The sequence below is a fragment of the Dermacentor andersoni genome, chromosome 8, assembly GCF_023375885.2.
Source record: "Dermacentor andersoni chromosome 8, qqDerAnde1_hic_scaffold, whole genome shotgun sequence".
In the NCBI taxonomy this organism is placed as follows: Eukaryota; Metazoa; Arthropoda; class Arachnida; order Ixodida; family Ixodidae; genus Dermacentor; species Dermacentor andersoni.
In genome coordinates, this window is record NC_092821.1 from 66,567,481 (window position 1) to 66,594,581 (window position 27,101).

Consider the following 27,101-nt stretch of genomic DNA (forward strand, 5'->3'; position numbering starts at 1 on the left):
GTTCGTTGGGAAGGAAAAAGCGAAACCGAAAAGCTTGTGGAACAAGGAGATACGAGAAGCGATCGCCGAACGACAGAAAGCATCCCGAGAGCACAGACAGGCAAAGAAGGCGCAGTTGCCAGAGGATGAAGTAACCAGTAAATGGGAAATATACCGAGAGAAAAAGTCTGTGGTTCAAATACTGGTGCAAGCAAAATTAAAAGGTGAAAGTGAACGTTGGTTGTCAGAAATACAAGAGAAAAAGAAGGCCGCAACTAGAATATTTTGGAACCACATAAATTTATTAATCAGGAAGTCTGAAACAATACATGTCCTAGAGGAAGATGGAAACAAACTGTAAGGGAACGCGGCCTTAAATTACATCGGAAAAATAACAGCAGAATCGTTCCAAGGCAATGCCGAGGTTGTATTTGAAGAAAAGAAGACCATGAAAGAGACCCAGGTGGAAAAGGAGCTGGTGCTGATAAATTTCAACTGGAAGAAAGCCCAAGAGAAAATTCCGAAGCCGACAGCTATAGGCCTAGACAAGGTTCCCGTTAGGCTGATTAGTAAACTAGGACCAAAAGGTAAGGAAGCTCTGTTGAAAGCAGTAGAAGTCTATAAGGTAGACGAATATTATACAGTTGGCGACAGAGTAGAATAAATATAATTTATAGAGGCAGGAGGGAGAAAGAATTTACTCGTATTCACTCGTTGAGCATTATATCGGTAATATACAGGTTAGCAATGCAGGCAATTAAATTAAAGCGTCAGGAATGGCCAGGGAATAATGGCATTTTGGAAGAACTTCACAATGGCTTCATAATAGGTAGGCGTCTGGATGATAATTTTGGTCCTTACTCAGTCTATTGAAATATTCACAGTAGAAAAGAAACAGTTTTGTGTGGCGTATTTAGAAATTACAGAAGCTACAACGTAGGCCATAACATTTCGTGGGGTTTTCTGGAAGGGAAGGCTTGGGTGACGATTCTCTACAGCTTTTCAGATAGAGATTTACCTAGAAAATACCGTTTGTGTTGAATGGGAAGGGATGAGGAGCGAGGAGAAAGTTGATATCAACAAGGGACTGAGACAGGGGTGCCCGTTATCCCCACTTCTGTTTATGATGTACAGGGTTAGGAGGGAATAGGAGCTAGAAGGAAATAATATCCTTATGGGGTGTTAATATGGGGTGTTATAGTATACATTGAAAACAGCGAACAGACAGTGACAATACCGCGCCAGGAAATATCTTGCGTAAACGAACACAAATATCTTGGTATGCGGATAAATGAAGGCAATAAATATATGGAAACACAGGAAAAAACAATAAAGTAGAGGGGAAGAAAATGCGGCCAAAATGAAACACAGAGCGCTTTGGGGATACAATAGATACTAGGTGCTGCAGGGTATGTGGAAAGGTGTAATGGTTCCAGGACTTACTTTTGGAAATGTGACTGTTTGCTTGAAATCAGGGGTACAATCAGGACTTGATGGGAACCAAAGGTCAGTGGGACGCCATGCATTGAAACTGCCCAGGGTGATATGGCCTTGATAAGTTTTTAAGTGAGGGAAGCTCACAGAAAAATTAATTATGCAGAACGACTTAGAAATATGGAAGAAGGTAAACGCATTGGGGGAGTGTTCAGGTATTTGTACAGGAATAACACTGGTTCACAGTGGAGGAAAAAAAATAGGAAGCTTGCCAGCAAGTATGCGGCCTGTGGGGTGAGCAACACAGCAACAAAGAACGTCAAGCGAAAAGTCAAAGAGGCTGAAATAATCTCATGGTTGGCGACAATGGAAAGGAAACCTACTATGACTAACTACTTAAGAGGAAAAAAAACGAAATTGGGAAAGAAATTTATGGTAACTCAAAGGGAAGCTCAGTACTTTTCGAAGCGAGATCAGAATACCTTGGAACACGCACTTATAAAGCGAGATATAAGAAGGAAGAAGAAGCATGTGCTTGCTGCGGTAGAGCTAGGGAAACCATGGAGCTTGTTTTATTAGAGTGTGAAGATATCTGCCCAGCCGTCGATTTAGGAATCACTGGCCTCCTTGACGCCCTTGGGTTCAGCGAGAACAGGGGGAAAGTAAACATGTCCTGAGTAGGGCGATTAGTAAAAGGCGATTTGAAGCTTAGCGAAAGAAAAATGGGTAAACTAGAAACAACGGGGGCGTATAAAAACAATGCTCACACTAGGGTTTCAAAAACTTTGTTTATGGGAATTCACCGTGTTTTTTCTTTTCTTTTTTTAACACACTTAGGACATTAGGTATTAAATTAAGAGCTTGGTGGCGGAACCCACTGCCCGGTTCTAAAGAGGACGTTCGTAACATCCTCTCTCACACACACACACACACACACACACACACACACACACACACACACACACACACACCCTGCAATCGAGGGGTAAGTTGGGCACGGTATGAGACTAGTATTTGTGTCTTTCCTTCGGAGCCACCGACGGTGCTTGGTGCCTCCCTACTTGAACACTACAATACCTTCACCTTCTAGTGTGTTAAAATTCACGACGCTCTGCAAAGGGCGCGTGCTATATCTTGTCGGTTCCAGCAATCATTTGCCGCTATGTTGTGATGGCAGAGCACAAGGAGCAGAGTGCACTCAAAAAGAAGTTGCCGTATTTTCGCACCTCTAAGCCGTACCAAACATCGTAAAAATTTTACCGTAGGGTCACGATCTGGATGCGAATTACTGGAATTCCGATTTTAAGTTTCACTCCAAGGCAACACAGCATGCGCTGCCACAAAGCCACACTTCAGGGCAAGGTTCTCGAGTACTTACACTTTCGTTATCTCCTGGGGATCCCCACCATTTTTCCACCCCTCTCTGTTGAAGCTCCCTTCCCCTGTCCAGCACTGTCATTCATTTTCCTCCTCTGAATGGGTCGCCATGTTGCGCTTAGCATTTAGTGAATAGTGCACATGGTGCTGGCAAAGTGGAACTTGGGTCACGATAAGCCGTGCTCAACAGCCCAGCTCCCGTCTCCGGAAACAGTCAAGCAGAGTCATTGGCTGAAGATACGACACAGACACGTGGTTTATCCCCAAATAGGTGCTGGTTTTAAACATTTGGGGGTTGCGTATGCAATTTCTTCCATGGGTTATCATCATCATCATCAGCCTGGTTATGCCCACTGCAGGGCAAAGGCCTCTCCCATACTTCTCCAACTACCCCGGTCATGTACTAATTGTGGCCATGTTGTCCCTGCAAACTTCTTAATCTCATCCGCCCACCTAACTTTCTGCCGCCCTCTGCTACGCTTCCCTTCCCTTGGAATCCATTCCGTAACTCTTAATGACCATCGGTTATCTTCCCTCCTCATTACGTGTACTGCCCATACCCATTTCTTTTTCTTGATTTCAACTAAGATCATTAACTCGCGTTTGTTCCCTCACCCAATCTGCTCTTTTCTTATCCCTTAACGTTACACCTATCATTCTTCTTTCCATAGCTCGTTGCGTCGTCCTCAATTTGAGTAGAACCCTTTCCGTAAGCTTCCAGGTTTCTGCCCCGTACGTGAGTACTGGTAAGATACAGATGTTATACACTTTTCTCTTGAGGGATAATGGGTTATACGCGCTTGTTATTATTTTGTCTTTCTGTGCTGTTCTGAAAGAGTATGCCGGTTGTAGGTGTTGGCAGGTTATATGGGAAAAACTGCGGCATTTTCTAGCCGGATCCTTGTAATCTCGACTTACGATAATGTTGCCAAAGTTCTGTGTGTGATCAAGAGGAAACTCGCAGGTGAAGTCTCGTATGAAACAAATTTGTTGTGCCAGCGAATCATAACAAATTTTGCAAGTGCCAAATATGGTTACCGGGCCTCAAGTGATCATTGAGGATATGAGATCAGGCTTGGTCAAAGCATTTTTGAAGTGTTCTCTAAGGGTCGTAGGAGAGAGTTGTCGAACACTCCACATTCACTCATTTTGTAATTGTTTAGCTTTCTGAAAAATCCCTCTTATAAGTGAACTTCGCCAACAAGGCCATGAAGCATTCCAGTGCAGAAATATTGAGTAAATAAAAACGACCATTAGGAGTTCTTTGTTTTATCGCTGTTGTGAAACTTAATACGAGGTACAAATTGAAGATACAAATCTACGCCCATACATCCACTCATGATGACCAGGAAGTCGAAACCTTCTATGAGGACGTGGAATCTGTGATGGGTAAAGTCAAAAGAAAATATACTATACTGATGGCCGATTTCAATGCCAGAGTAGGCAAGAAGCAGGCTGGAGACAAATCAGTGGGGGAATATGGCATAGGCTCTAGGAATAGCAGGGGAGAGTTATTAGTAGAGCTTGCAGAGGAGAATAATATGCAGATAATGAATACCTTCTTCCGCAAGCGGGATAGCCGGAAGTTGACGTGGAGGAGCCCGAATGGCGAGACTAGAAATGAAATAGACTTCGTACTCTGCGCTAACCCTGGCATCATACAAGATGTGGACGTGCTCGGTCGGCAAGGTGCGCTGCAGTGACCATAGGATCTTAAGAACTCGAATTCGCCTAGACTTGAGGAGGGAGCGAAAGAAACTGGTACATATGAAGCCGATAAATGAGTTAGCGGTAGGAGGGAAAACAGAGGAATTCCGGATAAACCTACTGAACCAGGTATTCAACTTTACCTCAGGAAAAGGACCTTAGTGTTCAAGCAATGAACGACAATCTTATGGGCATCATGAGTGTGCAATAGAAGTCTGCGGCAACTTCGTTAGACAGGATACCAGTAAGCTATCGCAGGAGACGAAAGATCTGATCAAGAAACGCCAATGTATGAAAGCCTCTAACCCTACAGCTAGTATAGAACTGGCTGAACTTTCCAAGTTAATTAACAAGTGTAAGACAGCTAACATAAGGAAGTATAATATGGATTGAATTGAACATGCTCGTACGAACGGAGGAAGCCTAAAAGCAGTGAAGAAGAAACTAGGAATAGGCAAGAATCAGATGTATGCGTTAAGAGACAAAACCGGCAATATCATTACTAATATCGATGAGATAGTTGAAGTGCCTGAGGAGTACTATAAATATTTGTACATGCTTAGTGGCACCCACGACGATAATGGAAGAGAGAATAGTCTAGAGGAATTTGAAATCCCACAAGTAACGCCGGAAGAAGTAAAGAAAGCCTTGGGAATCATGCAAAAGGGGAAGACAGCTGGGGAGGATCAGGTAACAGCAGATTTGTTGAAGGATGGTGGGCTGGTTGTTCTAGAGAAACTGGCCACCCTGTATACGCAATGCCTCATGACCTTGAGCGTACCGGAATCTTGGAAGAACGCCAAAATATACTTAATCCATAAACATGGGGACGGCAGTTGCAAATTATATACCGATCAGCTCACTGTCCGTTGCCTACAAAGCATTTACTAAGGTAATCACAAAGAGAATCAGGAACACCTTAGACTTCGTCAACCAAAGGACCAGGCAGGATTTATTTAAGGCTACTCAACAATAGACCACATTCACACTATCAATCAGGTGATAGAATACTGTGCGGAATATAACCAACCCTTATATGTAGCTTTCATTGATTACGTACAACGTGTTTGATTCAGCCGAAACATCAGCAGTCATGCATGCATTACTGAATCAGGGCGTAGACGAGCTTTATGTAAAAATACTGAAAGATATCTATAAGGGCTCCACAGCCACCGTAGTTCTCCATAAAGAAAGTAACCAAATCCCAATAAAGAATGGCGTCAGGCAGGGAGATGCGATCTCTCCAATGCTATTCACAGCGTGTTTACAGGAGGTGTTCAGAGACCTAGATTGGAAAGAATTGAGGATAAGAGTTAATGGAGAATATCTTATTAACTTGGGATTTGCTGATAGTATTGCCTTGCTTAGTAACTCAACCCGTCGTGGTTGCTCAGTGGCTATGGTGTTAGGCTGCTGAGCACGAGGTCGCGGGATCGAATCCCGGCCACGGCGGCCGCATTTCGATGGGGGCGAAATGCGAAAACACCCGTGTACTTGGATTTAGGTGCACGTTAAAGAAACCCAGGTGGTCGAAATTTCCGGAAACCCCCGCTACGGCGTGCCTCATAATCAGAAAGTGGTTTTGGCACGTAAAACCCCATAATTAAATTTTTTTTAATTTGCTTAGTAACTCAAGGGAGCAATTGGAATGCATACCCACTGACCTGGAGAAGTAAAGCAGAAGGGTGGGTCTAAAGATTAATCTGCAGAAAATTAAAGTAATCTTTAATAGTGTCGGAAGAGAACAGCAGTGTACGATAGGTAGCGAGGGACTGGAAGTGGTAAGGGAATACATCTACTTAGGGCAGGTAGTGACCGCGGATCCGGATCATGACACTGAAATAATCAGAAGAATAAGAATGGGCTGGGGTTCTTTTGGCAGGCATTCTCAGATCATGAACAGCAGGTTGCCATTATCCCTCAAGAGAAAAGTGTATAACAGCTGTGTCTCACCAGTACTCACGTACGGGGCAGAAACCTGGAGGCTTACGAAAAGGGTTCTACTTAAATGGAGGATGGCGCAACGAGCTATGGAAAGAAAAATGATGGGTGTAACGTTAAGGGATAAGAAAAGAGCAAATTGGGTGAGGGAACAAACGCGAGTTAATGACACCTTAGTTTAAATCAAGAAAAAGAAATGGCCATGGGCAGGACATGTAATGAAGAGGGAAGATACCCGATGGTCATTAAGGGTTACGGACTGGATTCAAAGGGAAGGGAAGCGTAGCAGGGGGCGGCAGAAAGTTAGGTGGGCGGATGAGATTAAGAAGTTTGCAGGGACAACATGGCCACAATTAGTATATGACCGGGGTAGTTGGAGAAGTATGGGAGAGGCCTTTGCCCTGCAGTGGGCGTAACCAGGCTGATGATGATGATGATGTTTCATCGTACTTGAAATCTCACTGAAGATCTCCCAAATCAAATGAGAAAGATAGCTTGTCATTAAATTTAGCATCTGTGTTATTTTTTGGCATTTCCTAATAACTCTTATTTACTTTTTTGTGCAGCATCGAGGCCTTCAATTTCTCCATCAACTGCCAAATGTGACAACTCAAAGCAAGGATGCCTCCACCGATGTCAGCTATGTGACTATGAGGCTGATGAACGATTTCTTCTGGAAGCACATGCCAGCGTCCATACTGGCGAGAAACCGTTTTACTGCCCTTTATGCCCTCTGAGCTTTCCACAGAAGCAGAGACTAAAAACCCACCTGCTCACCCACACAGGCAAGACGCCATTTCAGTGCACTTCATGCTTTCGGAGCTTCTCGGTAAAGGCTCGCCTGAAAGAGCACCTGCGCACCCACACGGGCGAGAAGCCATTTCATTGCCCTTTATGCCCTCAGACCTTTTATCAAAAGTCCAACCTGAAAACCCACCTGCTCACCCACACAGGCGAGAAGCCATATCAGTGCCCTTCATGTTCTCAGAGCTTCTCACGCAAGTATCGCCTGAAAGTCCACCTGCGCATCCACACAGGCGAGAAGCCATACAAGTGCCCTTCATGCTCCCTGAGCTTCGCAGAAAACAGCAGCCTTACGAAGCACCTGTGCACCCACACAGCCGAAAAGCCATTTCAGTGTCCTTCATGCTCTCGGAGTTTCTCAGTAAGATACAAACTTAACGTTCACCTGTGCACCCACACCGGTGAGCGGCCATTTAAATGCCCTTCGTGCGTCCAGAGATTCACACAGAAAGGCCACCTGAAAAGCCATCTTCTCACTCACACAGGCGAGAAGCCATTTGAGTGCCCTTCATGCTCCCAGACATTCTCACGAAAGACTCACCTGAAAGAGCACCTGCAGACTCACTCAAGCGAGAAGCCATTTGACTGCCCTTCATGCTCTCAGAGCTTCTCACGAAAGGCCTACCTGAAAGCCCACCTGCGCACCCACACAGGCGAGAAGCCATTTCAGTGCCCTTCATGCTCTAAAAGCTTCTCACAAAGGAGCAACCTCAGGAAACACAGGAGACGAGAAGCCATTTCAGTGCCCACTCTGCCTTCAGAGGTTGCCGTTGAAGAATGCCCTGAAGATACACCAGTGCATTCATGCAGGTGACCGGCCATAAACTTGCACCGTCTGCTCCAGGTCATCATCACTTGAGCAGGCTTAAGAGAGCACAGCACCATGATACTGTAGGGTAGGTCAACAATCTCGTTGAACTAGAGTCTGAATTAAAAATCTACATACGTGTAGTATGTTGCCCTATCAGGTAACAAAAGTGTCTCCACATGCTCTTGAGAACAAGCGTTAACTCAAGCGCAACTCCGATACCGCCTATTCAAATATATGTAAAACGCAGAAATGCCTTTCTAAAATAACCGGTGGGCCGATTATGACGAAATTTGTGACATCTCAGAGAAAAATTAAATTCGCGTGACTGTTGGAAGCAGATTTTTGGTTGAAGGCCTGAATGTTATAACAGAAATTTACAAAGATTGTTCAGCTTGAAAATAAGGTTGGAACAAGAAGTTTTCAAATTTTTAGCTCTGCACCTAGAATAGATATCGTAGTTCTGTAAACTCGGTACGCTTGATCTTCCAAAACGGACAAATCAATATGCATGTATCAATCTATATTAATACATGCATATTGCGTGTTTCTTGTGGACGTTGCACCCGGACGCCCCGATGAAGACGACGAACGCTCTCTGGCTCTCGAGTTGTCGGCTGAACTGGCCACCACTGCAGTTTTCCTTTGTAAATATGCTCTCTAAATAGTCTCCAGTTTTTAATCCTTCGTTCGCAAAACATTTTGGTGGAGGTGCAGGGTATCGATTCCTGTACCTCTCGCAGTTATCCCCGTACCTCTTTCGTGAACTTGTTACATAGTTTACGGGGACATTGCAAATGTCCTACTCACTTATTGGTGGCATATGTTGAATTATGATATCATTTTTTATTTCCGAGTACGAGTAGTGAACTTGATAGTCTCATTTTCTGAAAACTGGTGTTTTTCAACAATTTTTATTAAAAGCTTTATGGCCTGAATAAAAAATTCACTCACAACAGTCAACAGATTCCATTTCTTTTATATGCAACAAACCTCATCAGGTTTGGTGCAGTAGTACCAAGCTGAAGTTTGCTCTTAAAGGGTCCCTGAAACACTTTCCTGGAGTCACTTTATTTACTCTAGAACTTTTCTCAACAGGTTATGGAACACAGCAAAATGAATTACGAGAACTCACCCACACAAACCGTTGTAGCTGAGAAAGAAATTCAAGATACAGTGAAACCTTGATGAAAAGAAGTCGGCAAGAACAGCAGTTTGTTACATCGTGGCTTTTCATTCTTCGAGAAGTAGTCAATGTTTGTACCTATCTCAAGAATTACTCTTTGCATGCCCCTACAAGCTATGTATGTTCATTCTAATACTTATTGTTACACTACAGTTGTGTGAATGATGTGCTTTTTAAGCTCGTAGTATTCTCATTGGTACCTATGAACTTGTTCTCTTAGACCAATTCATCTACTTGTTGGCTCTAGGTGTCGGTCTACATGGTTCATGCTGGAGATTCTTTTCATCTTATTCTATTCCCACCTTTTTTTTTACAAGTGGTTACTTTTTAGAGGAATTAATTGTTCAGTAAGTTAGCGTTCCACTGTCTGTTTCATCAGAGCCCCAAATGCCAGTGTTTACTGAGTATGTGAATTACACTTACACATAGTTACATTTACACAATACTTGAATTACAGCATACAATATAGGGTTAGCATTTTTTGTATCTTGAGTTGCAATAGAAGTTTAATGACGACAGTTGGATGTTCATTATTAGCACAGAAAGAACCTGTTATGAGTAACGTAAATCAGTAATTTGAGCATTACATCTAATGTGAAGCCCACCATGCGTAATACATTTCTACATTTTATTTCAACTAACGTACCAGCATTTCCATAAGCACTAGTGTGACATATATTTGTACAAATATTTAACTCAATTCAATTCAGTCTTTATTTTTCTCTTGGACAGAGAAGGAGACAGGAATAAAAGCTCGTAAGCTTGACAGAGGTCCTGCCCCCTTTGTCAACTTGGCAGTACAGTACACAGGCATAGATTTTCAATTTTCATATAAAATTTACATCTTGAATTGGGCATATATACGTGCACTGTATAATACAGTTGTGAACAGAAGGCAAGAAATTGGGCAAATCCTGTTTTTCGAAGTTTGAAAAGATTCTGAATTGCAGTTGTACCAGTCTCTCATCAGGAATTTCCTCACCAACAAAATTGTGCACAAGACATGCTTTTAAGATAATAAATATGAGGATTCACTGTTTTGATTAAGGGCGTGCGATGATTTGATAACTTGAAGTAGGCACTTTGTCAATACAAATATTTTCTAATAGCCTTCGAACACTTAAAAAATGATGTGTGCAGAAATAAACCTCATAGTCAAGCGAAAGTATGATAAATGTTACCCCCGTGGGCATAGTATAGGCATAAAACGTCAGAATGTGCGTAGTAGAGGCTGGGGCCCTATAAGGTAAAGCTATTCTAATATATTTATTCCAATCTCCTGACGTCAAATTTGAGTAACCGTTGACGGGCGATGAACCGAAGGGTTGTCTAAACAGACCAGTCAAACGCGCTCCTCGTTTATAGGAAGTCACTTTTGTTTGCTTTAAAAACGAATAACATTGCCTACACTGAGCGGCTTGTCTTATCTAATTGGCTGAAAAGAAGAATCGAGGAGCATGCTCAAATGGAGAGAGATTCAATGGGGCCGAGCCAGTGCACTGAATATCGATAACCGAATAAAGAACGTAGTGCCGCCGTCTGCTATTGGTCCGCTTTCGCTTACTTAGCTTGCGGTGGCTGGTCGAAAACCGCGGCAGCATGCAACGAAGGTTAAGAATGCCGCTAAAACGAATCCTCAGCTAAAAAGAGTTGGCAGAGTGAGGTCGTAAACGTGTCGAAAGGGCTAGAAAACGCTACACGGCCACGCAAAAGGTTTCATTGTACGCAAATAGACCCATGCTCCGTGACAGGTGCGAGTAGCCAGTGCCTGAGCGATCGGCGGCAGCCATCTTTTATTCCTTTCGGACAGTGCAACCTGCGGCTATTCAGAAAAAAATCAGGGTTTTTTTTTGGCGTATAATGCATCTTTAACGTGTACACGTCGCTTTGACGCGCTTAGTTTTCGCGGTTTTGTAACGTCGCGTGACAGGCAGCTGAAATGGGTGCAATCCGAAAACTTTTGACAAAAACCGAGGGCTAATGGCGAAAAGGGGTCGAATCAGGAATAGTAGTAGTAGTAGTAGTAGCAGTAGTAGTAAACGACTTTAGAAGCCGTTGGCTAGTCCCATGTCGGAACAGAGAGGCCATGCCTCTCCGCTCGTTCACGGGCCTTCTGGACAGCACGGAACTGGACGTCTTGTTTCTGGTCTGTGATGGCCTTCGTCCCGTCTTCTTCTCGGTTAAAATCCTGTAACACAGAGCACTGCCAGAGCATGTGATTTAATGAGTTAAATTCAGTGTCATAATCGGGGCAGAATGGATCAATGTGCGAGTGGAGCATGTTCAGAAAGCCCCTAGAGGGGTAGGACGCCGTCTGGAGCATGCGGAGCGTGCTAGCTTGTGGCCTGTTGAGTTTATGATGGGAGAAAGGAAAACTCTGCCCATTTCCTCTGTAATGAGATGTGCTTTCATGAAAAGTAACTAGAGGATCACTGTGGACGAGCTCTCCCGAACTCACCCGAGACACCATCCCATCGCGGCATATGAAACCTCGCGCACGGTCGTGGGCTATCTCATTAGGGTTCAGGTGACCCGATAATACGTCTGGTCCCATGTGAGCTGGGAACAAGACTATGTGGTGAACAATGTGAGAGGGGTGTTAGCCGTTCAGAATCCTGGCTGCTTCTCTGGCTACCAATCCCGATGCGAACGCTCTAACGGCTGCTCGGGAGTCCGTATACACCGTAGTGCGTTTTGAGTCAAGTAATGCGATAGCTATAGCAGCCTGTTCCGCCACATCGACCGAGGAGGTCTTCAGCGAGGACGCCGAGAGGAGTTTTCCCCTGTCATTGACTATGGCTACGGAGAGCTTGTTGGCACTGGCGTGTCGCGCCGTGTCAACAAAGGCCTCCCTTCGGGATATGTTCTTTAAGAAAGCTCTAGCCCTCGCTAACCTTCGACTTTATTGTGTTGGGGTGAACATTTCTTGGAAGATGGTCTACAATAAAGGAGTTCCTTGTTTGAATATCAAGTTGCGTGGTATTTCCCTGATTGAAGCTAGGACGGAGGCCTGTCGCATCCAGCAATCTTCTGCCTGCTTCGGAGCTTGATAATCGAATAATCTGTGCTGATCTTTGGGCTTCTATTAATTCCGAAGTTGTGTTGTGTACTCCCAACGTCATGAGTTTCTCTGTGCTAGCCGTGATTGACACGCCGATCACCCTGACACTTTTGCGCATAAGCGCGTCTAATTTATCTAGTTCCGTTTTCGTCCTGTTGGGGGCTTCGACTATGTAAATCGCATGGCTCATGAGGAAAGCATGGTGAGCCCTAAGGATTATATCCTCACCTATGCCGCCTTTCTTGTTGGACACTCTCATAATTAATCTAATACTGTTCTCAGTTTTCGTGGTGAGATGGGCTATAGTCTTAGCGTTGCAGCCCTTTGAGTCTATTGAAAGCCCTAGAATTTTGATAGAATGTACTCTCGTGATGGTGTGCCCATCTCTGGTACGAACGCTAATGAGCACCTGATCGAGTGGGGTGAGTCCCCTAGCACCTCGCCTAGCCTGTCTGTACAGCAGGAGTTCCGACCTTCCAGGCGAGAGTGCCAGTCCCGCACCTTCTAAGAAAGACTGTAACATCCAGAGCCTCCTGTAGGGCTTGTTCGACAGTTGCCTCCTATCCTCCAGGACACCAGATTGTAATATCGCCAGCATATAATGCATGGCCTACGTAAGGAATTGCTCCAAAGTTTTCCGACAACTTGCGCATTGCTATATTAAACAGAAAGGGTGAGATAACTGCCCCTTGGGGAGTACCCCTTCTGCCTAGTGTGAAATATTCCGAGACTGATTGCCTCAACTTTATGGCCGCCGTCCTGCTCTCGAGGAAGGATGTAATGAAGGAGAAGAATCTAACTCCTAAGTTCAGGGTCGATATCTCCTGAAGGATATAGTAATGTGCAATTGTATCGAAGGCCTTGGACAGATCCAGTGCGAGGACCCCTTTTACATCTTTGCTTTGAGAGTCGATTATCTGTGTTGTGAGCAGGAGCATGACATCCTGGGTTGAAAGCAAGGGCCTGAAACCAACCATATTATACGGGAATTGTTAATTCCGCTCGATATTCTGCTATGCACTGCATAACACACACACACACACACACACACACATATATATATATATATATATATATATATATATATATATATATATATATATATATATATATATATATATATATATATATATATTCTTGTGTTCTGTTTATTATGTTGCGTTTTTCCATTATGTCTCATTAAGTGTTGCTGTTCTACTTTTTTTTAGTATTCTTGTTGCCTATTCCTTGAATACGCTTCTCTATATGTTTGTTGAATTTCTGTCACCCCCCTATGTAATACCCTCGTTGTGAGGGCCGGGTTTCTTGAAATAAAAATAAAAAATAAATATTCCGCTGCTTTGCTAATGCAAGAAGTAAGGGAGATAGGACAGATGTTCTCCGAGCTGGGTGATTTACCTGGCTTGGGGATTCGGACCATTGTGGCCTCCTTCCAACTCTTCGGTACAGCTCCCTCCTCCCATACCCCATTTATCTCCTTCACTAAAGCTTGAATTGCTTTGTCGTCCAAATTTCTTAAGAGCCGGTTTGTAACTCCGTCGGTGCCTGGGGCAGACCTTCCATTTAAATTGTGCAGCACTTCCCTGATCTCAGCTTCTGAGAAGGGGACGTCCAGCTCTGGGGTAGGCGCGCCCTTATACTGAGGGGGAAGAACCTGGGCTTTGGCCAATTGGAAGGTATTTGTTGGCTAGCTTCCGAAATATGGAGGCTTCTGAGGTGCCTCTCATTTTTTCCTTATTAATTAATTGTTCTATGACTAGTCTCTGATTACATTTGGATTGTCCATCGCCTAAGAGATGTTTCAAGAGGGTCCATTTGCTTCCTTTACGCATTTTTCCATCCGCTGCCGAGCAGGCGTCTCTCCATTGCTGTTTATTAAGTTCGGAGCAATGCTCCTCAATGTGGTTATTGAGCTCCGCGATCTTTTTCCGTAGCCTGCGATTGAGTCTTTGTGTTTTCCATCTCAGAAATAACTATTTTTTTGTTCGGTTCAATCATGAATACTCAGTGTGTACACGTCGTATCAGATGGGGAGCTATCGCGGTTTTCGTGACGTTGCGTAACAGACAGGCGAAGCGGGGGTGGTCTAAAAAGTTTTCGACCAATCGCAGAGCGCTGATTGCAGAATTAGAATAGGAAAGTTTGGAATAGCTTTACGTTATAGCGCCCCTGTATATGCTTCTCAGGCAGCTAGACATCCCTGGCTATACAGGAATAATTTGCACTCTCTGAAGAGCCCTTTGTATGCGAGTGATTTGCTCATTCGTTCCTTCTGCTCCATTTGTGCTTTTACTAAACAATGCTTCATAACGTGCGATGGAACTACAGGAACTTGCCAATGTTAGGAACACCAGGACGTGCGCATTGTTTCACTCATATTTTGATAATAGCTGTTCATTTTTTGAAAACTCATCATTATTATCATCATCAGCCTGGTTTATGTCCACTGCAGGACGAAGGCCTCTTCCTGCGATCTCCAATTACCCCTGTCCTGCGCCAACCGATTCCAACTAGCGCCCGCGAATTTCCTAATTTCATCGCTCCACCTGGTCTCCTGCCGTCCTCGACTGCGTTTTCTTTCTCTTGGTACCCATTCTGTAACCCTAATGGTCCAACGGTTATCTAACCGGCGCATTACATGACCTGCCCAGCTCCATTTTTTTTCTCTTCATGTCAATTAGAATAGCGGCTATACCTGTTTCCTCTCTGATCCAAACCGCTTTCTCTCTGTCTCTTAACGTGATGCCTAGCTTGCATATTGTCTATTAACGCCGTCAAAGGGCACCGTCTACATGAACATCAAGGAAGTTCTGGTTCGTTGGCAGCATCAATGGAGGTTTTCACACGACGAAGATAATGCAACACTACCCGCAGTAGCTGCATGGTCTAGTTTTCCGTCCAGGAGGGTCCATAATTGGTCGCTGACGAATAGCGGCGTGGCTGGCGCGACGGGGACCGACGGCGAGCGAGCAGGACGACTGTCATCGACGGATACTTCTGAGGTAGGAGGCACACGGCGAGACGAGTAACGGCGCTTGTCGGCATACTGGTGAGGAAACGGCGAAAAGGAGCTCGAATACGGTGACGTCCAGGAGGTGCGGCAGTGGCGAGCGACGTGGCCAACGCGGAGGCAACAGAAGCAAATGGGCTTGTCGTCCGGAGTTCTCCACTAGGTATGGTTGCGGTATCTGAAAGGGGAATACAGATAGCTATGAGGCGTAGCTGTCGGCACCGGTCGGGCGTCAGGTCGGGAGACGGAGCAGGCAGCAGGAAAACTGAGGTTGGCAAGTTGTTGCCGCACAACTGCCTGAATGAGAGATCGCTGGGGCTGGTTGGCCAGTAGTGGGGTCAAGTGGGCGTGGATGTAACGGTGCAGGACTTGTAGTTTCGAGCTCGAGGCGAAGAATACGTGTGATGTGCTCATTTAAGGGTGGTGAAGCGGTAAGGTCGACGCAAAACGACGTCACAGCCGGGTTAGGGAGCCGGGAGGACTGCGGAATGACGCGGCGGCTTATGGCGAGCTCAAAGCGGCGGCATTCCTTGACAGAGACTTCGATGGTGGATGCATTGTTCAAAACCAACAAGTTAAACGCGTCGTCCGCCATCCCTTTGAGTACGTGGCCGACTTTGTCAACCTCGGCCATGTTGTCGTCGACTTTCCGGCAAAGAGCGAGCACGTCTGGTATGTACGAGACATACGATTCAGTAGAAGACTGAACTCGGGTAGCAAGCTCTTTTCTAGCAGCCAGCTACCGACCGGTGGGATTTCCAAAGAGGTCGCAGAGCTTCTCCTTGAAAGCAATGCAGCTAGAGATCTCGTCCTCGTGTGTTCGGAACCAGATACGAGGAGTTCCGCCTAAGTAGAATAGAACATTCGCTAGCATAATATTAGGGTACCAGCGGTTGTTTTGGCTAACACGCTCACACAGGTTGAGCCAGTTTTTAACGTCGACATTATCTTCGCTTGAGAATATGCCAGGATCGCGGGGGTTGGTAACCGTAACCTACGTTGTTGGCAGGGTCGCAGGAGTAGAAGCAAACGAGGTGTCGTCACCGGGAGCCATGGCGGAAAGCAGGACGGGGCGGCCGCTGCAGAGCTTCGCAGCCACCGACGGTGCTTGCTGCCTCCCTTCGCAAATACTACAATACCTTCGCCTACTAGTGTGTTAAAATCCATTGCGCTTTCCATCGCCATTTTGCGTTTAGCAGTTAGTGAATAGGGCACATGGTGCTGGCAAAGTTCAACTTGGGTCACGATAAGCTGTGCTCAACGGCCCAGCTACCGTCTCCGGAAACACTAAAGCAGAGTCATTCGCTGAAGATACGACATGGACAAGTGGTTTATCCCCAAATGGATGCTGTTTTGTAAACATCTGCGGTTTGTGTATGCAGTTATTCCCATGGGTTACACGCGCATATTATTTTTTTTTTCTGGGCTTTTCTGGAAGAGGATCCGGTTTGTAGGTGTCGGCAGGTTATATGAGGAATACAGCGGCATTTCTAAGCCGCCGCCTTGGAATCTCGACTTACGATAACGTTGCCAAAGTTCAGTGTGTGATCAAGAGGAAACTCACTGATGACGTCTCGTATGAGACAAATATGTCGACAAATATGTCGTATGTCTCGTATGAGACAGTGTACCGCTTCGTGGAATAAAACAATTGCTGGAAGTTGGCGCTGTGTCGGCGTCTTGCCACTGTCTTTCGTCCCTTTTCGTGCGCAAAAAAAACCTCAGTTATGGAGTACCAACACGCCCTAATCTACGCTCTTTCGAGACAAATTTGTTGTGCCAGCGAATCATAACAAATTTTGCAAGTGCCAAATAAGGTTCATCATCAGCCTGGTTATGCCCACTGCAGGGCAAAGGCCTCCCCCATACTTCTCCAACTACCCCGGTCATGTACTAATTGTGGCCATGTTGTCCCTGCAAACTTCTTAATCTCATCCGCCCACCTAACTTTCTGCCACCCTCTGCTACGCTTTCCTTCCCTTGGAATCCATTCCGTAACTCTTAATGACCATCGGTTATCTTCCCTCCTCATTACGTGTCCTGCCCATGCCCATTTCTTTTTCTTGATTTCAACTAAGATATCATTAACGCGCGTTTGTTCCCTCACCCAATCTACTCTTTTCTTATCCCTTAACGTTACACCTATTATTTTTCCTTCCATAGGTCGTTGCGTCGTCCTCAATTTAAGTAGAACCCTTTTCGTAAGCCTCCAGGTTTCTGCCTCGTACGTGAGTATTGGTAAGACACAGCTGCTATAGACTTTTCTCTTGAGGGATAATGGCAACCTGCTGTTCATGATCTGAGAATGTCTGCCAAACGCACCCCAGCCCATTCTTATTCTTCTGATTATTTCAGTCTCATGATCCGGATCCGCAGTCACTACCTGTCCTAAGTAGATGTATTCCCTTACCACTTCCAGTGCCTCACTACCTATTGTAAACTGCTGTTCCCTTCCGAGACTGTTAAACATTACTTTAGTTTTCTGCAGATTAATTTTTAGACCCACCCTTCGGCTTTGCCTCTCCAGGTCAGTGAGCATGCATTGCAGTTGGTCCCCTGAGTTACTAAGCAAGGCAATATCATCAGCGAATCGCAAGTTACTAAGGTATTCTCCATTAACTCTTATCCCCAATTCTTCCCAATCTAGGTCTCTGAATACCTCCTGTAAACACGCTGTGAATAGCATCGGAGAGATCGTATCTCCCTGCCTGCCGCCTGGTTACCGGACCTCAAGTCATCATTGAGGATATGAGAGCAGACTTGGTCATAGCATTTTTAAATTGTTCTCTAAGGGTCGTAGGAGAGAGTAGCCAAACACTCCACATTCTCTCACTTTATAATTCTTTAGCTTTGTGAAAAATCCCATTTAAAAGTGGTCATCACAAACAAGGTCATGAAGCATTCAAATGCAGAAATATTGAGTAAATAAAAACGACCATAAGGAGTTCTTTGTTTCATCGTAGTTGAAACCACCCTGAAGATCTCCCAAATCAAATGAAAAAAGATAGCTTGTCAATAAATTTAGCATCTTTGTTCTGTTTTGGCATTTCCTAATAACTTATTTAATTTATTTTATTTGTGCAGCATCGAAGCCTTCAAGTTCACCAACAACTGCCAAATGTGACGACTCAAAGCGAGGATGTCTCCACCAGCGTCAGGGATGTGACTATGAGGCCTATGAACTATTTATTCTGGAAGCACATGTCAGCGTCGATGCTGGCGAGAAGGCGTTTCATTGCCCTTTATGCCGTCAGAGCTTTCCACAGAAGCAGAAACTGAAAACCCACCTGCTCACCCACACAGGCAAGACGAGGTTTCAGTGCGCTTCATGCTTTCGGAGCTTCTCGATAAAGGCTCGCCTGAAAGAGCACCTGCGCACCCATACAGGGGAGAAGCCATTTCATTGCCCTTCATGCCCTCAGAGGTTTTCTCAAGCGTGCAACCTAAAAACCCACCTGCTCACCCACACAGGTGAGAAGCCATATCAATGCCCGTCATGCTCTCAGAGCTTCTCACGGAAGCATCGCCTGAAAGTCCACCAGCGCATCCACACAGGCGAGAAGCCATAAAACTGCCCTTCATGCTCCCTCAGCTTCTCAGAAAATAGCAGCCTTACGAAACACCTGTGCACCCACACAGCCGAAAAGCCATTTCAGTGCCCTTCATGCTCTCGGAGCTTCTCCGTAAGATACAAACTAAACGTGCACCTGTGCACCCACACGGGTGAACGACCATTTAAATGTCCTTCATGCTCCCACACATTCTTACGAAAGACTCACCTGAGACAGCACCTGTAGACTCGCACAGGCGAGAAGCCATATCAATGCCCTTCATGCTCTCAGAGCTTCTCACAACGAAGCAACCTTAGGAATCACATGAGGCGAGAAGCCATTTCATTACCCACTCTGCCTTCAGAGATTCTTGTTGAAGAATGCCCTGAAGGTACACCGGGGCATTCATACGAGTGACCGGCCATATAGTTGCATCGCCTGCTTCAGGTCCTCATCACTTGAACAGACTTAAGAGAGCACAGCACTATGATACTGTAGGGTAGGTCAACAATCTCGTTGAATTAGAGTCTGAATTAAAAATCTACGTACGTGTACTATGTTACGTAGTGTTCTACCCCATCAGGTAGCACAAGTATCCCCACATGCTCCTGAGAGCAAGCGTTAACTCGGGCGCAACTCCGATGCCGCCTATTCAAATAAATGTAAAAGGTAGAAATGCTTTTCTGAAATAACCAGTGGGTCGATTATAACGAAATTTGTTACATTTGAGAGGAAAAGCTAAATTCTGGTGAGTTCTGGAAGCACATTTTTGGTTGAAGGCCTGAATGTTATAACAAGAATTTACAAAGATTGATCGTCTTGAAAAAAATTGGAGCAAGAACTTTATAAATTTTTAGTTCCGTATCTGGAATAGATATCGTAGCTCTGTAAGCTGCATACGCTAGATCTTCCAAAGCGGACAAATCTGATGTATCAATTTATATCTTTTGTTAACCTGTTACAATGTTTACGGGGACATCGCAAATGTCTTACTCACTTATTAGTGGCGAAATTTAACGCATTTTTATGCATCAATTTTCTCCGCTTTAGATGTCCTATTTAGAGCATTTTACAGAATTGTCATATTATTTTTCATTGCTTAGTTACATGGTTGTAAACTTGATAGTTTCGTTTTGTGAAAATTCGTGATTTTCAACAATCGTTACTAAAAGATTGATGGCCCAAATAAAAAATTCACTACCAACAGTCACTAGATTCTATTTCTTTTATATGCAACCAACATCATCAGGTTTGGCGCAGTAGTGAAGAAAAACGATTTCTTCTTTCCCATGCATTTAGATGAGAGCCCCCAAGCTGAAGCTTGCTCTTAAAGGGTCCCTGAAACACTCTTGTGGGGTCACCATATTTTCTCTGGATCTTTTCTCAACACGTTATGGAACACAGAGAAAAAGGAATTTGGAGAACTGACCCACACAAGCCGTTGTAGCTGAGAAAAAATTCAAAATACAGTTATACCTTGATTAAAAGAAGTCGGCAAAAATAGCAATTTGTTATATTGCGGCTTTTCTTTATTCGGAAAGTAATCGATGTTCGTTTGTATCTCAAGAATTACGGTTTGCATGCCCCTACAAACTGTGTATGTTCATTGTAATTATTATTGTTACACTACAGATGTCTGAATGATGTGCTCCTTAGGCTCTTTTTTTCAGTATTCTCTTTGGTACATATGAACTTGTTCTCTTAGACGAATTCATGTATTTGTTGGCCCTAGGTTTTGGTCTACATGGTTCATCCTGGATTCTTATAATCTTATTCTATTTGATTCTTTTTTTTACATATGAGTTCATTTATTAGAGAAATAGATTGTTCAGTAAGCTAGCTTTCCACTGTCTGTTTGATTAGAGCATGAAATCAAGGCATCAAAAAATGAGTATTAGTTGTCTGTTCTTGGCAATTTAATACTTTATTGATAGCAAGCAATAGAGGAATGTTAGCATTTTATTGTATGAGGGGCTGTAAGAGAAGTTGAGTGACGGCAGTTGGAAGTTCATTATTACCACAGAAAGAACCTGTTATAAGTAACATAGATGAGTAATTTAAGATTTGAGTCGAATGTCAAGTCCACCATGCTTAATTCATTCCTACATTTTATTTCAACTAATGTACCAGCATTTCTATAAGCACTAGTGTGACATATACTTGTATAAATATTTGTATAAACTTCACATATAAAATTCGGCTTACAAACCTGCACTGTGTAATACATTTGTGTGCAGAAGGCAAGAAATTGGGCCAATCCTGTTTGCAAAATTTGAAAAGATTCTTTATGAATTACAGTTGTGCCAGTCTCTCATCAGTAATTTCCTCACCGACAGAATTGTACACAGGATATGCTTTTAAAATAATAAATACAAGTATTCAATTTTTAGATTAAGCGCGTGCAAATATTTGATGCTTTAAAGTAGGCACTTTGTAAATACAAATATTTTCTGATAGCTTTCGAACACCTAAAACATTACCTGTACACTAATAAACCTCTAATGGAAGCAAAAGTATTGTAAATGTCACCCCCGTTGGCATAGCATACACTCTAAGAAGAGATTACACCCTTTCGCGTGCCCCTTCTGCCACACAACAATAATCGTCATCTGCCTTGGTGCGTTTCCTTTCGTTATCGCTGCGAGCCCGGAACTTTCCGGTAACGAACGGCACGCGCGTTATCAGAAGGGGCACTCCAAAGGGTGTAAACTGTTCTATGCTGATAACGCGCGTGCCGTTCGTTACCGGAAAGTTCCGGGCTCGCAGCGATAACGAAAGGAAACGCATCAAGGCAGATGACGATTATTGTTGTGTGGCAGAAGGGGCACGCCAAAGGGTGTAATCTCTTCTTAGAGTGTAGGCATAAAACATGACAGCGTGCTTAGTAGAGGCTGGATACGCTTCTCGGACAGCTAGACTTTCCTGGCTATACAGGGATCATTTGCACTCTCTGAAGAGCCCTTTGTATGCGAGTGATTTCCTCATTTGTTCCTAGTGCTCCGTTTGTGTGCTTTTAGTAAACAATGTTACATAATCTGCGATGTAACTACGGGAAGTTGCGAATGGAATGAACATTAGGATGTGTACATTGTGTTACACATATTTTGACAATAGCTGCTCATTTTTCAAAAACAGTTTGAAACATTCTACATTTGTTTCAATTCTGGCACTATTTTATTTGTATTCCATTAAGTCTGCACAAATTCTATATAAGGCGACGATGTACCTTTATGTAATGAATAAACATATTTGAGGCTTCTTTTCTTTTTTCTTGTTTTTGTCCAAGTTGCACTCCTAAGGATTACCTCCACATCCACTCAGCCATTTTGGTGGCACGTATGGCTTCAGACTGTGGCACGTTACATCCACGTGAAGAGGCGCCTGCACCAACATGTGGCCATTTCAGTGCTGGGTCTTCTTTCAAAGCTTGCTTATTTGTAACTTGTGAACTCATATAGCAATTGTCTATCGACATCGTTATGCGATCTGGGTGTCAATGTATTAAGTTATAATTGAATTAGGAACATGCATGCGTGTGCAGTATGCTACATTCTGTTACACAAACGTTACTGTATGCTCAGATATGTTGAGCTGCCGAGGTAATTCATAGCATCTTTGAGTATAACGTGAAAAGCTGTTCCATTATATTTTAAGAATGCAATGAAACAATTTGAAAACACTGATACGACGCGACACATGACACTGACAACACCACAATACCAAATTCAAGTATCGTACCAGTTATGTTGTACACACTGTGGAAATAAATATATTGGAATATAAATTAACAAGTTCTTTTCTTAAATTATGATACAGCTGAGACTATGCAGCTGTGCTGAAGGTTGCGGAGATATTTTTGGTAATCATTTTAGAGCACACATTTCAGTGGCCACAGCCATGTGATATTCCATGATGTAATGGCTCAACAACGAAGCATCTGTTTATTCACTATGCGTACAAAAGACTCCTGTTTGCAGTAAAATACTCATTAGCGAGAAATTTTGAATGTTCCACAGCTCACTAGGACATGTTCTCCAAGTAAATAGTTGCCTAATTGAACATCCTTCTGCATGAAAAGTGGTTTACATGTGCACAACAACAAGTAATAGCAGATTGTTTTTCTTAGTTTGCGCCCTGAATTGTTGGAAAATTTTCTGTGGTTAAGTAGAATCAATTTGTGGATGCCTTGTTTAGTTGTAGCTAAGCTACATTTCTGAAACCTTTAGAACATAAGCAGTGTAAATGTACTCGTGAATGAACCTACTTGTTTTGTTGAAGTCTTCTCATTCTGCCATGAGTGATTCTGCCATGAGTGCCATTTTGTCTACAAGTGCGTTGAAGCAAAATGTAATTACAAAATTTTATTTAATGTGTACACAATTTTTATCATGTGCAGGCTCTCATCACAATAAGCGGCACATTGAAGCCCTCATAAATCGCTTCATATTTCATTAGAATTTACGCTAGCATAGTGGCCTTTCTTTGATAGAACAGTGCACACTTAGACAAGATAGGAGTTCAGAGACTTTTTGGCTTTGGTGATACCCAGCCAGCTTTTACATAGTGCTGCAGAACCCCCTCCCTTCCTTTTGCCAGTGATTTGCTTACATACAGACTTAAGAGGAAGCTTTAGCTCGGGCCCAACTCCGACGCGGCCTATTCAAATACATGTAAAAACGCAAAAACGTTTTTATGAGATAACCCCTGGATCGATTTTGATGAAATTTGTTGCATTTGAAAGAGAAAGTTAAATTCTAGTGACTGTTGGAAGCGGAATTTCGATTTAGGGCTTCAATTTTCTTAAAACGATTTTCAAATATTTGACCGTTTCAAAAAAATAGAAGCACGAAGTTTACAAATTCATAGCTCTGCATCAAGAACTGGTATCGCGGTTCTGTAAACGGCATCCATTAGATCATTCAAAGCGGACAAACTCAATATGTCATTTTACATCTTACGTGAATTTGTTACGTTGGTTACAACGGTTTTGCAAAAGTTGTATTTCCCTATGATTAAATTTTTTTATATTCATGTGTAACATATCAATTTTGTCCGCTTTAGATGTACTATTAGATGCAATTCACAGAATTGTATTATCATTTTTAGTGGTTGAGTTACAGAGTTGTAAACTTGATAGTTTCGTTTTCTGAAAATTTTCGATTTTTGCCAATTTTTAATAAAAAATTTACGACCTAACTCAAAAATTCGAAACCAACAGTCACTAGATTTTAAGTTTTTCTTTTAAATGCAGCAAACCCCGTCAAATTTGGTGCTGTGGTTGCCGACAAAAACGAATTCTCCTTTTACATGTATTTAGATAGGAGCACCCGAGCTAAAGCTTCCTCTTAAGAGGAAGCTTTAGCTCTGGTGCTCCTATCTAAATACATGTAAAAGGAGAATTCGTTTTTCTCGGCAACCACAACACCAAATTTGACGGGGTTTGTTGCATTTAAAAGAAAAACTTAAAATCTAGTGACTGTTGGTTTCGGATTTTTGATTTAGGTCATCAATTTTTTATTAAAAATTTACAAAAATTAAAAATTTTCAGAAAACGAAACTATCAAGTTTACAACTCTGTAACTCAACCACTAAAAATGATAATACAATTCTGTGAATTGCATCTAATAGTACATCTAAAGCGGACAAAATTGATATGTTACACATGAATATAAAAAAATTTAATCATAGGGAAATACAACTTTTGCAAAACCGTTGTAACCAACGCAACAAATTCACGTAAGATGTAAGATGACATATTGAATTTGTCCGCTTTGAATGATCTAATGGATGCCGTTCACAGAAGCGCGATATCAGTTCTTGATGCAGAGCTATGAATTTGTAAACTTCGTGCTTCTATTTTTTTCAAACGGTCAAATATTTGAAAATCGTTTAAAAAAAATTCAAGCCCTAAATCGAAATTCCGCTTCCAACAGTCACTAGAATTTAACTTTCTCTTTCAAATGCAACAAATTTCATCAAAATCGGTCCAGGGGTTATCTCATAAAAACGTTTTTGCGTTTTACATGTATTTGAATAGGCCGCGTCGGAGTTGGGCCCGAGCTAAAGCTTCCTCTTAACACAAGGGCTCAATTAGGCTTATGGAGAATGGAATGGCGATAAGAGGGGACGCTGCTGCACACTCAGTGCTGCGAGTGCAGAGAAGCTGGCATGTCTCGGGAGAAGGAACGCGGGTGGGTGGGAGGAGCCTTGAATCTGCCTTAGCGTTGCTGCCGCGTCTGGGTTTGGGCTCCATTATATGCATTTCGATATGTTATCTTTACTCTCGAGGGCCATTTCTGTTGAGGTGCGTACGATGATGTACGGACAATTCTTTTCCGCTCTCCGTAATGTGCTGTGCAGGCCGACCATCTGGCTGCCATCCTACGCGCAGTGCGCCATTAACAGTATGTTCACGCAAACGGAGCGGTGTCACATGCACAAAAGCCTATAGTATTTTTTGCAAAGAAGTTTTACAAGGCATTTGCCTTCCGGAACGGTCTTCGGTGTATCAATCGCAGTGCTAAGCGTAAATGCCCGCATCGCCTGGAATGTAGCACTGCCCCTCGCCCGCAGCGAAGTGTTTATTTTTTATTCTCTTTGGCTGCCACCCGGCGTAACGCCAGTATGAAATTATAAATGTACATAGATGCAGGCTCGTTTCACTAAGATGCTGCAACAGACTTAAAGAATGGGCTGTCCATAGCCATTCTTCGTAGTCTCTTCAATTCACACCTTTAAGTACACTTTTGGGAGTTGTCTTTCACTCAGAGGCCCACGGCTTGTCTAAAGTGGATGGCGGGCATCAGCTGCAGATGCACGAGTGGTGCACTGTGGACACTTGACAATGTGTACGTAGTGCTGACACCAGGCGGAAGTGATGGCTAGTTGGCTTAACTCTTTCCGCACCATGGAGAAACGGTGTTTTTTGCAGGTTACGGCAAACATTTTTTTCTGAACTATTCCACTCAATATTTTATGGAATACATAAACAAAAAACAGAATGAATGCACTTTTCACGCATAAAAGATTTAATAGCGAGATCCAGGGAAAACGGGAAGGCGGCAGATGGAAATTCAGGATGATGAGCAAAAGGAGAACAACGTGAAAACGGGAGCCAAGGTTTCGACAAGTGCAGTACTTGTCTTTCATAAGGCTAAACACTTGTTACACTGTGTTACACTTTTTCTACTAAAAAAGTATAACATAAATTGTGATATAGAAAATGTATTGCCGTCGAATAGGCACTATATCCCAAAAAATCAATTTTTCATTCAACAGGTTTTCCAGTAGAAAAATTTAAGTGCAAGCACCACAGTTTGGCGGGCCAGGCTGCGGCCACCGATATTCCGGGATGGCTTGCGTCGTCGTCGCTCTCAATCTTCGACGAAAAGGCAGCATCCTCAGACTCGCTGCTGCTCGATCCACCGAAAGTCCGTTGCATAGCTTGAAGTGGCTTGGATCTCAAGGTGTGTCAGGTTTCAGAAAGCTATTTGTCCTCTTCTCGAGTTAACTGCCACGTCTGCATGTATCACGGAGCAACTCGTAGGTATACGGTCGTTTAAATTGTTGCACTTTGTTGAACTCACTAGCGGAGCTTCGTCATCTTGTGAGTCGTTATACATGTAGAATTCCAAGGTGAAAGTTCGTCCAAGTTCGTATACTCATCATCATCATCACAGCCTGGTTACGCCCACTGTAGGGCAAAGGCCTCTCCCATACTTCTCCAACAACCCCGGTCATATACTAATTGTGGCCATGTCGTCCCTGCAAACTTCTTAATCTCATCCGCCCACCTAACTTTCTGCCGCTCCCTGCTACGCTTCCCTTCCCTTGGAATCCAGTCCGTAACCCTTAATGACCATCGGTTATCTTCCCTCCTCATTACATGCCCTGCCCATGCCCACTTCTTTTTCTTGATTTCAACTAAGATGTCAATAACCCGCGTTTGTTCCCTCACCCAATCTACTCTTTTCTTATCCCTTAACGTTAGACCCATAATTCTTCTTTCCATAGCTCGTTGCGTCGTCCTCAATTTAAGTAGAACCCTTTTCGTAAGCCTCCAGGTTTCTGCCCTGTAGGTGAGTACTGGTAAGACACAGCTATTATACACTTTTCTATTGAGGGATAATGGCAATCTGCTGTTCATGATCTGAGAATGCCTGCCAAACGCACCCCAGCCCACTCTTATCCTTCTGATTATTTCCGTCTCATGATCCGGATCCGCCGTTACTACCTGCCCTAAG

General features: G+C 43.5%; 1 protein-coding gene across 3 annotated transcripts in view; it reads left to right on the forward strand.

Annotated features, from left to right (window-relative positions):
* LOC126526431 (uncharacterized) overlaps positions 1 to 22,117 on the forward strand; it is a 148,143-nt gene extending 126,026 nt beyond the window's left edge. For 2 of the 3 annotated variants that reach the window (XM_055068197.2, XM_055068198.2), the window contains one exon: positions 7,005 to 9,008. In XM_055068197.2, the coding sequence (XP_054924172.2) occupies positions 7,005 to 8,056 (1,052 nt within the window). In that variant the 3' untranslated portion in view covers positions 8,057 to 9,008. Of the gene's footprint in view, positions 1 to 7,004; positions 9,009 to 18,391 lie in introns of those variants that run through there. The other variant, XR_011896018.1, reaches the window with a different exon arrangement.
* The last annotated feature ends 4,984 nt before the right edge of the window (positions 22,118 to 27,101 follow it).